The 12,986-nt window shown below is 55.7% G+C and overlaps 1 protein-coding gene across 1 annotated transcript in view; it reads left to right on the top strand.

Annotated features, from left to right (window-relative positions):
- Window position 1: 1 nt before the first annotated feature.
- IFFO2 (intermediate filament family orphan 2) overlaps window positions 2–12,986 on the top strand; it is a gene marked incomplete at its 5' end in the record, with an annotated part of 47,812 nt that continues 34,827 nt past the window's right edge. Inside the window, one exon of the mRNA XM_040471524.1 lies at window positions 2–255. Within this exon, the coding sequence (XP_040327458.1) occupies window positions 2–255 (254 nt within the window). The remainder of the gene's footprint in view (window positions 256–12,986) is intronic.

Below are 12,986 nucleotides of genomic sequence, written 5' to 3'. Positions count from 1 at the left end.
CGTGGCCCTGGGCGGCCTGCCCCCCGGCGGCGGCTCGCACCCGCAGCACTACGGCCGCCTGCCCGGGACCATCTGGAGCTACACGCAGGTGCGGCGCACGGGCGGCGGCGGCGTGGAGACGGTGCAGGGCCCCGGCGTGTCGTGGGTGCACCCCGACGGCGTGGGCGTGCAGATCGACACCATCACGCCGGAGATACGCGCGCTCTACAACGTGCTGGCCAAGGTGAAGCGCGAGCGCGACGAGTACAAGCGGAGGTGAGTGCAGACTGCCCTTCCCCCGCGCAGCTCCCGGGGAGGGGGCGTCCAGGTCCCGAAGGCCGCGGAATGCGTGCGTTGGGGAGGGGCCGGGGGCGGCCAGCTGGTCCTAGCAGGTGGGCTGGGAGCTGTGTTTGCCTGGCGCCCTACACGCGCTTGGAAAACTCAGTTATCTAGTTCCAAGAATGGGGGCTGGCGCTGACTACCATAGGGGACACCTCGGCGCTGTCATTGGTCGAGGCAGGTTGCTTTCTAGGTGACATAATAACCACTGGTGTTTTAGGTGATCTCATTTAATCCTCACGCCAACGCAGAGCGTAAGGCATTCTTATCCCCGATTTGTAAGTGAGGAAACTGAGGCACAGGGATGCAAGTGACTTGCCTAGGGTGACTTGGCTGATAGTGGTGAAACCAGGATTTGAACGACTAGTGAATGGAAAGACTTTTGGCTAGTTTGTCTGCTGCTCTAGGTATTTTCCAAGGCTGTAGGGGGTGGGCTCCTCTCCCTCCGCGGGTGAAAAGAAAAACCTCAACCAAACTACTGGTTTTTTGTTCCTTGAATTAAATGAGACCATATGTTTGAAAATGGGTAGATTTGTCCCTACCCACTAGGGCCAGAGTCTGCCATTTTGCTCTGGCTCTGCAAGGTCCAGGTGGCGGGGCCTACTCTTCATCCCTCTTCTCTCCACCCCACTGCTGTCCTGAAAGGCCCAAAGGAGGCGAGGACCTTGGGCTGAAAACTAGACATTGAGTGGACCCAGACCACCATCTCTGGCTAGTGTGGGGGGGCACACTGCCTGCAGGACCAGCCTGCACATTCCTGCCCAGTCCCGATTCCCCAGCTGGGACACTGACACTGCTTCCTGCTTGCCTGCAGCCTGGCCTACAGGGCTGATGGCTCAGCTTTCCAATAAGAGGAGAGGGGTCTGTCTGTAGCTTCTCGGGCCTGGGTGGGGGCAGGGCCCTCTGCTGTCCCCGGCATGGGCAGCTCTCCGCATTGGGAGCCTCTGTTTGGAGCATGTTGCGAGAAGGATCTTTCCTTCTACTCCTTGAGTCCTGGGGCTCGCATGAGCACACAGGTCTGCCCAGGGAGCTAGGTGTGGGTCTCCTTCCTTTTCCTCCACTGGGCTGGATTCAAATGCCGGCTCCATCACTGGCCAGGGAGATTGTTGAACCATTTGGAAGCCTCTTTGCTCATTTAGAGAGACTGGCGTAATAAAATCTACCCAGGGTTGCAGAAGGGGAGAAGTAATCCGTTGATGTTAAAGACGAGAGACTGTGTCAGGCCAGCGTGGAGCAGAGGCCCAAGTCTCAGGTCTGTCTCAGGCAGGGCCTGACCCTCAGTGGGAGGTCTTACACCCCGTTGGGGGAACGAGCTCCTCTCCCGGGCTGGTCTTCTCTTGAGGACTTGAGAATGGCCTGGTGGCCCGCCATGGCCATGGGAAGGCTACCTCTGCCTCTGTGGGCAGCTTCGCCGGGGTGGGGTAGGGGAACAGGCACTTGCTCTCGATGGTGAAACACGGAGGGCTGGGCCCTTCTGTCTGCCACTGTTGATTGTGTCGTCATGCCCCAGGCTTGTGCCGTGTTTGTTTTATTGTGTGTGCTGTTTTGGACCGGGCGACTAAGGGGATGGAAAAACCGTGCCCAATCTCAAAGGGAGATAGGTTGGCGTTGAGCAATGCTCTGTTCAAGTTGCACCCAGGGCGTGGGGTGTGATGTCAGCCTCTGGCGTTGGCCTGGAATGAGATGGCCACTGCTGAGGCAGGTGGAGTGTGGGTGCCTTCCTCCCACCCTCTGGGCTGCACGAGCACCTTCCCTTCCTCCATTTTTTTTTTTTTTGTGAACCGGGGAGGCGCATCTTTTCTGAAGTTGATTCGGGGCTCAAGTTTTTGGATTTTTCCAAAGCAAGTATACTCTCTTCTGTGGGACTCAGCTTCCCTATCTGTAAAGTGAGGGGTGAGTGGGTTAGAACCATGCTCTCCGAAGCCTCATGCTTCCTTAGAGATGCTGTTGGGGAGGGGGTCCTTGAATATTACATGAGACTTAATATTTTAAATTATATTAAAATGTTAAGTATGGTTATAAACATGTGCTCACTTGAAAAAAATTTTTTTTGACATTTATTTATTTTTGAGGGGGGGAGGAGGGGCAGAGAGAGAGGGAGACACACAATCCGTGCAGGCTCCAGGTTCCGAGCTGCCAGCCCAGAGCCCAACGCGGGGCCTGAAGTCACGAACAGTGAGATCATGACCTGAGCCGAAGTCGGGTGCTTAACCCACTGAGCCACCCAGGCGCACCAACATGTGCTCACTTTTTAAGTTCACGTTAACTCCTTGAAGTCCACTGACACACTAACGTATTAGTAGTTGGCCTCAAGTTAGAGCCACCCTCCTGCCTTCTCTATTTGTCTGAAGAGTACTCTGACATTGCAGAGCAAACCGCTAAAAACCATTCCCATTTGTAGCTACTTATCTGTGTGAGTCAGGATTTTCGTGAAACTCTGCAGCCAAAACTGGAAACAGAATTAAATGGAAAGTGGTGCTGTCATCTGTAGTCCCCATTCTAAGTGTTAATGAATCAAAATAGCCTCGTCAACTTCACTGATTGAATTTAGAATGGTTATATTTGAAATATCTATATTTGAACTTACAATATAAATGTATACAAGTAGCATTCTGTTTTTACCTGTTTCTGTATTTGGGCTTCTCATAAGAATTTTCTCTTGGGAGGAGGGCAGACATCTGAACCACTTAAAAAAAAAAGTTAGGGGTGCCTGGGTGGCTCTTAGGCATCCGACTCTGCATTGGTCATGGTCATGATCTCATGGTTCTTGAGACTGAGCCCCGTCTCAGTTGAGGCTCTATGCTGCAGAGGCTGCTTGGGATTCTCACTCTCTCTCTCTCTCTCTCTCTCCCTCTCTCTTTGCCCTTACCTCTGCTCTCTCTCTCTCTCTCTCTCTCTCTCTCAAAATAAATAAACTTAAAAAAAAAATTAAAAAACCACCGGGCTAGATGATCTCAGAAGGTCTTGACAAAATATAATCTTGCATTGGAACTCCCGGCCCACTTCTGGGCCCCTGTCCATGAGAGAAGGCACAGTCTGAGGGATGGGACCATGGGGTTTGCTTGCACTGTTGGCCACTGAAGCCTTTACATCCTTTCGGGATGTCTAGCATGGAGCCCCAAGCCGTGAGCACTGGACGGCACCTGTGCCAGGAAAGGAAAGGTTCCCGGGTTTCCTCTGGTCCCCCCCACCCCCAGAGGAACTCACAGCCTTGGACACCCCCCACTTGCTTCCCCAGAGGGCAGCCTGGGATGTGCAGCTCTGTGTTGTCTAAGCTGGGGGCCTTTGGGGTCCCCGTCCGGGATGTGCAGCCATAGCCACCTACCACCACATTATTCCTGGTGTAAAATATCCTTTCACAGATTTACTGCGGTGGAATTTGCATATCCTAAAATCCTCTCATTTTAAGCGCACAATTCAGTGATTCTTTTTTTTTTAAGTAAATCCATAGAGTTGTGCAACCATCACCACCGTCCGGTTTTAGAATACTTGCATCCCCCCCCCCCCAAAAGATCCTTCATGACCATTTGTAGTTAATCGCCATTCCCACCCAGCCCAGGCAACACAGATCTGCTTTCTGTTTCTATAGATTTGCCTCTTCTGGACACTTCATAGAAATGGAATCATACCATAGATTGTCTTTTGTGTCTGGCTTCTTTCACTTAGTGCTTTTGAGGTACATCCGTGTTGTAGCAAATTCCAGGAGTACCTTCCTTTAGATTGGCGAATAACGTTCTACTGTGCGGACAGACCACATTTTATTTATTCGCTCACCTCTGTAGTCGGTAGACTTTAAACACAAAGAGTCACTTGTGAACCGCCTCAGATCATCTCATGTGCCATCGGTGGTATAGGAGCCATGCTTTGGAAACACGCAACCCAAACCACAGCCCCTGGCCTGTTCGCTACGGCTTTTGGTTTCCCTTTGGTCCAACCAGCTCTGAGCTCTTCACCGTGAAATGTGGTTGCCGAAACTGTAACGCCAACAAGGTTGTCAAGCATTGATTTGGAAACCAAAACAAACATCTCTGCCCTGTCACCACCCAGTGCCACCAAAATATCCTGTTCTGAGTTTGCAAGCTGGGGGCTTTTCCCTGGACATTCCTGCTGAATCTATCTGAACTTTGAACACGTGGGGGTTTTTCTGCATCACGTCCAGGAGACCCAGACTCCAGGTCTGGCTCCGCTACTAGGCGCTGTGTGACCTCAGGCCAATTGCCACCCTCTCTGAGCCTTAGGCCCTCCACCTTTACAGGAGGGGGTTTCCCTTCTAATTCACTCTACACTCTGGTCTGTGACTCCAAGGGGTCCGGGTCAGGGCCCTTCCTGCCTCATGGGATGGCAGTCTGGGCCTCCCCCTCTCCTGCCCCAGGCCCAGTGTGGTTTGGAACTGTCTGGTTTCCTTCCCTCCCTGCTGCAGATCGCTAAGTGTCTGTGCCTCTGACTCAAGTCAGCATGAGGGGCTTGGTTTGTTTTAACCTGGTGTTTGGGTGATCGGAGCTTCCCTTGAGAGTCAGGAAGGGACCACAATGATGATCATTGGATCCTGATGGTTCCCACATGGGCCCTCTGGATCCCCGGAGCCTTGGGGCAATTCTGGGGACAGTGAGCAGGGGTGCCGAGCTTTCATCAACCACAGATGCTCCATTTCCGTGACTGTCATATTGATCTTCTGAGGAGGATTCAATTGGAAAACAGGGCCCTACAGCTTAGAAAAAACAAAAAAGAGAAATTGCTGATTCAGCTGAGTTACTTTCATTTTTGAGGTGGGGAAACTGAGGCCCAGAGGGAGCTGACCCACAAAGCTGAGTTGGGAAGCCTGCTGTCCAAAGCTTTCCCCACCACGCTGAGGTGATGCCCACATCATCTGCCCGTGGTTGGGTGTTGGGAGAGTTCTCTCCACCTTTCTGTGTCTGCCGTTAGGCATTTTTTAAAAAGCTACTTTCAGGGATGGGAGGGACTTTTGTCACAGCTATTTCTGATCATGAGCCGGAAGGGGCTGGGCTGGGGGCCTGAATGAAGGGCTCCAAGCAGGGCTGGTGGGTGAGCCAGCTGGAGTGTCCCCTGCCTTTTCCCATCACGCCCTGGAAGGCCCTTGAGCAGGTGTTTGCTGGCCCTTGAGTGCCCCAAAGCCAGAAGACTGCCCCGGAAAGCTGGTTGGAAGGTTTCGTTCCCTGCCATTTCTGTTATTTCTGAAGCTGCCACCGATATGGATTCTTTATTTCTGGTTTTTCCGGGAGGCAGCCTGGGATGGTGGAAAGAAGGTTGAAATCCCAGCTCTGCCACTTTCTGTGTGACTGTGGGCAATTGCTTAACCTCTCTGAGCTGCCTGAGCCACCGCTTTCTGTGAAAGAGGGGGAGTAATGTTGCTCCCCTAGGAATCGGGGAGGAATAAATGAGCCCCGGTGACAAGGCACCTGGGGCTCGGTAGGTTCCGGGTTGGTCCCCTCTCTGACCTCCCGCAATGTCTGTTCCCTTCATTTCACAGGGCTTTCCCGGCACAATGCTGGACCGCCCAGCACACCCATTTCAGGATGCGTCGCAGCTCTCTGTCCCGTGGAAGGCGCCAGACATGGTGTTGGGGGAGGAGGGAAAAAGGGCCACTTCTTTGTCCAGCATCTAAGGAGGGTGTTCTTCCTACTCTTAGCGGTTGATTTGTGCCTCCGGAAATCTCTGGCCACCCCCCTCCCACCCCCCGCCCTTTCTTCTAACCTTCATTGAAAGAAACACACAAACCCCCTCCATCCAGCTTCTGGGTATCCTAGAGTCTCTTGGCTGTGCCGGCATTCTCTTTGGGAACACATTTGGGAGGGATTTTCAGAGCCTCAAGCCAGAGGGAGGGGAATGAGGTCCCAGAAAAGAAAGGGAAGCAGGAAGCCTGGAGACAGCTGACGCTGAAGATTCCTTCCCTGAGGAATGTGGGGCGGGGCTTTTGCCTCGGCCACCGGATGCGAGGCCCCTGCCCCCCTCCCCCGCCCCAGTGCACACACGCATACACACACACACACACACACACACACACACACACACACACACACACACGGACTCACACGCTCTCAGTCTCTGTAGGCTCTTGGCTCATCCGCACACGTGTCGGCATTTGAAGGACACAGAAGGGTAGACCCAGAATCTGAACCTGCTCTTTGCCGCAAGGAGATGCGTTGACTTCTAGGGGCGTTGATTTAAACGGTGCCATGTGTCCACAATACCGGAGGCTGTGGACTTTGCAGTTGGAGTCCTGGCTTTTGATCACATCGGGGAAGCGAAGCCCGGCTGGTGTTCTGCTTGTTTCCCATGTCATGGATGGCTGAAGGCCTGGGACAGGGGAGGAGGCGCTGTCGTCTCCTCGGCTCAGGACCGGGATGCATTGGTTTTCCTTGACTTTCTTCTATCAGGTGTTCCTGAGTGCCCACGACCTCTCCCATCACGGCACCCCATACCCTGAATCGCAATTGCCTGGGATGTCTGCTCCCCCACAGACTGGAAGCTTGTGGGGGCCGGTTCCAGGTCTGTGTACTGGCCGAGCCCAACCCGGGCCTGGCCAGAGTCCATGCTGAGCAAGCATTTTGCGGTGAGGGAGGGCCCTGCGCCTGGCCGCTGTTGGTGATAGGCCCCCCGGTGCGGCCAGGGGACACAAGGCCCAGATGACGCCGGTGGCCGCCACAGACTATATATCTGGGGTCTCACGGCTCGTGGAGGGAAGGGGCTGGTTTGGAGTCGGGAGACCCGCGCTCCCGGCCCCACGCGTCAGTTGGACCATATTTGAATGGCACCCATCACCCGGTGCTAGATGCTGGGCTCCTGGCGCAGGGGTTGAAAGCTGAGTGACATCGGCCTAGTCACTTTGCCTCTCTGGGTCTTTCTCCTCATCGCTATGCCGAGGTTGTGGGCAGGGTGAATGGGCTCACGCAGCTCCAGCGCTGTCTAAGTGAAGTTCTGTAAGAGTTCCACGGCAGGATTTCACGGGGCAGAAACGTGGGTGCCCTGAGAAGTGAGTGGTGCCGGCTTTGTGGGCCGAAGTCAAGAGCCAGGCCGGAGGCTGGGGGGAGGGCGGTCAGCGTCTCCGCCAGCGGCCTCTGGGTGTCATGTAACCTCTGGGCATTGCGGGTTGCGCGGGCCAGATGGGAGGCTGGTGAGGACTGGTGAGGCTGCCGCCTGCCCGCCAGAGCTGTGCCCGCCCACCTTCAGGGGGCATGGGGCATTCGGCTTCCTGGGCAGGATGTGGTTTCTCGCCCTAGTTCTTGGTACAAGAGAGGGTAGTTGTCACCCAGCAGTAAACCTGGTGAAGGCCTCTGGTTCCCTCAAGGGGCTGTGGCCTGGCCGAGTCCCCTGGCAGGTGGCAAGGGGGCGGCCGGAGCCCCATGGAGTCCGGGTCGTGGTCCCGGCTTGGCTGTGCTGTGATCCGAGGTTCCGGTTGTCCACCGGGGAAGGGGGACGGTGGGAGGATGGGCTGGCCCAGGGCACTGCCAATCCTGGTCTCTCTGTAACTTTGTTGGAGTGGTTTCGGATCCGCACACCGTTTAATCTTTGGCACCTCAGTTTGTCACTCCATAAAATGGAGTTTTCTCATGAGTCCTGCTTTCCAGGGTTGCTGTAAAAATCAACCGAAATACGGAGTGTAGAACGTTCTGAAAGAGGTTTAAAAAATAAGCCATAATGACTTAATAGCCTCCACTAATTGAGCAACTACTATGTGCTAGGCTCTGTAATGAGGTCTTTATTTTTTAAAATTCAAACAAAAATCTCATTTTAGAGAACGAGCGAGTGGGGGAGAGGGACAGAGGGAGAGAGAGAGAATCCTAAGCAGACTCCATGCTCAGCACGGAGCCCCACGCGGGGCTCAATCCCACGACCCCGGGATCATGACCCGAGCCAAAACCGAGAGTCGGATGCTTAAGCAACAGAGCCACCCAGGTGCCCCTGTGATGGCTTCTTTAAATAAGTGAGAGTTCATTACTAGACAGCCCCAAGAGCTGAGAATTAATTACGCCCATTTGGCAGGTGAGAGGTTCTGACAGGTGAAGCAGTCTGCCCCCGATCGTGCGGCAAGTCCGGTCTGCATCCCTAGACCCCGAGTTCAGCGTTCTTCCTCGGGGCAGATGGGCTGGCCAGGTTCCTGCCGCCCTGGGGAAGGCTGGTCCAGGGTGAGGAGGCAGGCTGAGGCGTGGGGTCTCCCCAGCGCCTGTCACAATATTGCCACCACGGGTGGCAGAACAGAAGGCGGCTGCTGTACTGGGAAGTCTTCCCGCTCTCACTTGACGGTAGTTATTTCTCAAGAAGCCAGTGAGTCACCGGCAGTGGCAGGCAGATGAGCCTCCCGGGCCACCGTCGAGGGCGGCCTAGCCCCCCTGCTCTTTGGAGGTGATCCTGGTCGGGGACTGGACTCTGGGCAGGGAGCCGTTACTGGTCAGCCACAGAGGCTGGCACAGTGGAGCCGGTGGGCCTGGCAGGGGGAGGAGCGGGGGGGTCAGGGGGCACGGATTATCACCTGTCTGACACTTTCCCCTGCTCTGATTTAAACCTTGTGCCATCTCTGCAGAGGGAAACCCAGGCTCAGGGCACAAGAGTAACTCACTCTAAGCCACACAGCAAAGCCAGGGGCTGGATGTGGGTCTCGGAGAAGAAGCTAAGGCTCCTTTGATCGTACCCGGCACCTACACCCTCCCAGGGCAGGGGCCAGGGTTTCTCGTCACTTGGTGACAAGCAGGAGAGAGCAGCCGGCACTCTGGTGACTGCAGGGAAACGGGCCTCCGCCCTGGGCTTGGGTCTCCCTAACTTTTGCTTTCGGTTGGTTCCATAAACTTTGCCTGGGTACAGGGAACTTGTGACAGTCACTCCGTGCCTCGTTTGGGGAAGATGAGCCCGCTGGGTGTGGATGTCTGAGAAGCTGAGGTTTTGTTCTCCTGACCGTGGGTGGGCACCCACTGTGCGCCAGGCCCCGTGCTGGGCACTGGGGGGAAGCAGACGTAGCCCCTGCCCTCGGGATCTCAGAGTCTGGGGACACAGGCAAATGTGACGACGCCACCTGACACGCACCCACTCAGATAGTACCTGTGCATAGTAAGGGCACAATCAAGATTAATTCATTAATTAAACAAATATTTATCTACCATTTACTCTTCGTCAAGCTGCATTCAAAGCGGTTTACAAACCTTTGATTCACTTGACCTCATCCTAACCCTATGCATTAGGTGCTGTCATTAGCCCCGTTTTAGAGGATGGAACTGAGCTGCAGAGACGTTGAGGGACCTGAGCCCAGACACAGCTAGCAGGTGGGAAGCCAGGATGTCAACTCAGGAAGTCAGGCTCCAGATTCAACCTTCTATGCTGTCTCCATGAAGGGACATGGGCCCACTGCAAGTAGCTTCCATGCTCTGAGCCTCAGTTGTCACTCCTGTGAAATGGGGACAGTACCTCTGACCTCCCTGGGCCGTTTGGAAGGTTAAATGAAGTGATGTCTGCGGAAACCCTTTATAAACTGTTGAGTGTTCGCCCTGGGGGCGCGGGGGGATGATTAGAAGCCTGGGTCCTGCCTACACACTCTGCTGTTTCCTCCCCAGCTTCCCAGGCAGCCTGGGGCTCCTCGAGGCCCCAGGAGATGTCCCATCCCCCACTGGATCCCCGAGACGGGCCCGTGATGCTGATGTTGGACAGAAGCCCACAAAACGAGATAGCTCGGGGAAGGGCGCTTGTGTGGCACTTGGAAGCTGGGAGGAGAGGAAGTGGGAGAACTTGAGAGAGTCCTTTGCTCCTCTGAGAAGTGGGGACAGTCCTGTGCGTGGGTGGCAGGGAAAGCCAGTGGGATGGTGGTGTTCAGACGCTGGCAGCCGCCGTCGTGGTTGTTAAATGAGGCGGGGGGTCCTGGGGAAAGGGGCAGGGGTGGGGGTCGGAGGGCAGTTGGACCCTGGCCTGGGCAGGAGCCCCTCCGCTCGGCTGCCCCGGGCGGGGGCTGTCTCAGAGCTCTCTCTGAGATGCTTGCTGAGTGCACTCTGGCCGGCCTGCCTGCGTGCTCCGACTTTGGGATGCGCCCGGTTCACACAGCCCCCCGCTCATCTGCTGCGTGATGGAGAGACGCCCCCGCAGTGGAGACACTGCCTTCCGCCCTCTTAATTGGCCATTTTTATTACTTGGGTTATTTAAGACGGTACTTGGCTGGCTGCCGCCTGTTTGCCGTCTTGGGGGAGGGGAAGACTGCTGGTCTAAGTGGACCTTGTGAAATTCCCCGGCAGACAGGCTCCTCTCAGGGCAGGGTCGGTACATCTTCCCAGGGCCTCTCAGCACCTCCTTTTTGCCCCTGTGGTAATGGGCAGAAGGCCATGTTGGGGCGGTGGGTGGGGAGGCTGACTGCAATAGCTTATTGCAAAGTCAGACCACAGGACCAGAGAGCCTTGGAGCTCTGGGTGGGACCCTGCAGTGCCCGAAACCCAGGGGTTCTGGAAGGCGCCCGAGCCAGGTTAGGGCCAGTCAAGGAAGGCTTCCCGGAGGAGATGTCGCCTGAGTTGTGTCTCGGAGGTCCAGTAAGAGGGGAAGAGAAGGGAAGGTGTTTCAGGTAGAGGGAACAGCTTGGTCAAAGGCCTGGTGGTGAGGTTGCCATGCCAACGTGCGGGCCTGGCCCGCCTGCTCACTCTTCTTCCCCTTCTCACCCTCCCTCCCTCCTCCTGGCCTTCTTGGCTCTCTTTCTTCCATCATCCTCCCTCCTGTCCCGCTCTCCCTCGTTCTTGTTTGGGTCTTTAGTCCTTATGGCTGTTTTTTTTCACCTTCCCATCCCCCCCCCCCCCCCCCGCATCTGAGGCAGGGCAGGGCTGTGAGGGGGGGCCCTGTTCCCTGTCCCTCTGCCCACCCAATGCCAGCCCGCTGCGGGGGGGCTCTTTGTCTGCTGCCGGGGCTTTGTGAGCCTTTGTGTGTGCACGCGTGTGTCTGGGAGCCTTGGTCTACACCCTGTAGACTGGGAGCCCCCGGGGTCAGGACCCTGCCTTCGGCCACCCCCAGTCCCTTTGTACCACCCCTTGTACATCATCGTTGGGGGCAGGGGAGGCTCCCTGGCGAGAGTGATAGCTGTTGGGTCTTGGAGGTCAATGCTGGTCATGGGAGACCTCGGCCCCCAGCCCCCATCAGAGATGAGCCTAGGATCAGACATGGGTAGGGGTGCGGGGGGCCGGGAGGCTAGGCTGTTCACCTTACCTCCCGGGCCTGACCACCCTGCCTGTCCCTGCTCCCTCACACCTGTGACTTCATCTTACCCCTGCTGGGCCCAGAGGGCTTGAGGGGCTGTCCGAGCTCAGTCAGTGCATCCGGATCCTGCTTCCGGGCAGCATCATTCCCCTGTCGTTGCGGGTGAGTAGATGTGCTCTGTGTCTTTTGAAAAAAGACCTTCTGAGAGTTTGTCCCTCAGTGATTTATGTTTTCCTCTCCGTCCCCCCCCCCCGCCCCACTCACATACCCATGACTGTTTCCAGATGAGAAAGCTCAGGCCCAGAGAAGCAGAGCAGCTCTCTTGAGGTCACACAGCAGAGTAGGGTTTCCTTTGAAACCCTGAGCTAAGGGATCCTTCTGGGGTCTGACGGCCATTTAAGGAGGGGTTTTGAAAACTGCCGCGGATGTTGCTCTTAGGGTGAAGAGGCCTCAGAGCCTCAAGTGGAGTCTGCAGAACCCGAACCCCGCCCCCCAGCCAGCATCCAGGTGCCTGCGCCGTGGATGAGCCGCTGCGCCTACAGAAGAGACTCTGAGGTCCTGGTGGGTTTGTCACCTTGTAACAAAAGGCCCCCCCCTGGCCTCAGGCCAGCAGTCTTGGGTTGTTGACCGACTGATTGACCATCCTCATTGACCATCCTCGTCTTCTACCGCGTGCTCTGCTGTGTCATTTCTCTGTGCCTCAGTTTCCTCTTGTGTAAATGAGATGATGAGACAGCCCCCCCCCCCCCAGCATTGTTGTCGATAAGCCTTACCCAGTGAGGACCAGTCCCATCCTCTTTCCTCTGGGGTGGGCCCCAGATTGCGAAGTTCGGAGAACTTTGCCTTAAAGGCTGGAGTTGTGTGAACCTGAAAGGCGCGTCCCCAGCCCCACAGAGATCCCCGGTCTGGGGCTGTGGCTGACAAATCGTACTTTTGGATTTGTACTATTTTTTTTTTTAAGTTTATTTATTTATTTTGACAGAAAGAGCACGAGCGGGGTAGGGGCAGAGAGAGGGGGAGAGGGAGAATCCCAAGCAGGCTCTGCACCATCAGCAGAGAGCCTGACGCAGGTCTCGAACTCAACAAACCGTGAGATCATGACCTGAGCCGAAATCAAGAGTCAGACACTGAACTGACTGAGCCACCCAGGCGCCCAGGATTTGTACATTTTTTTATGGAGAGTCTTCATACTCTCTTGTGATTGGCTTTCCACTTGCCTTCGGAGAAAATACTAACATTTAAAACCCCAGGACTTAGCCCAGCGGAGGTTCTAGCTCAGCAGACTACTGGCAAGTTCCGGGGACATCCCCCAACTCATAGGTTGTTCCGCTCCGTGCCCTAACGTGTAATAAATACACGGGCTTTCACTTAGGTGGGGCTCTGACCCTGAGCAAGGCCACCCGGAGCCTCCACTCTCTCATCTATAAAATGGGGATGCCATCCTGAGCTCATGGCGTCGTAAGGAGGGTCCGGTGGAGTAGCGCATGCCAGGTGCT

This window comes from Herpailurus yagouaroundi, unplaced genomic scaffold, assembly GCF_014898765.1.
Source record: "Herpailurus yagouaroundi ecotype Mexico unplaced genomic scaffold, PumYag 77, whole genome shotgun sequence".
NCBI lineage: Eukaryota > Metazoa > Chordata > Mammalia > Carnivora > Felidae > Herpailurus > Herpailurus yagouaroundi.
The sequence above is the reverse complement of the archived record's forward strand: the minus strand, read 5'-3'. Positions and strand labels throughout refer to the sequence as shown.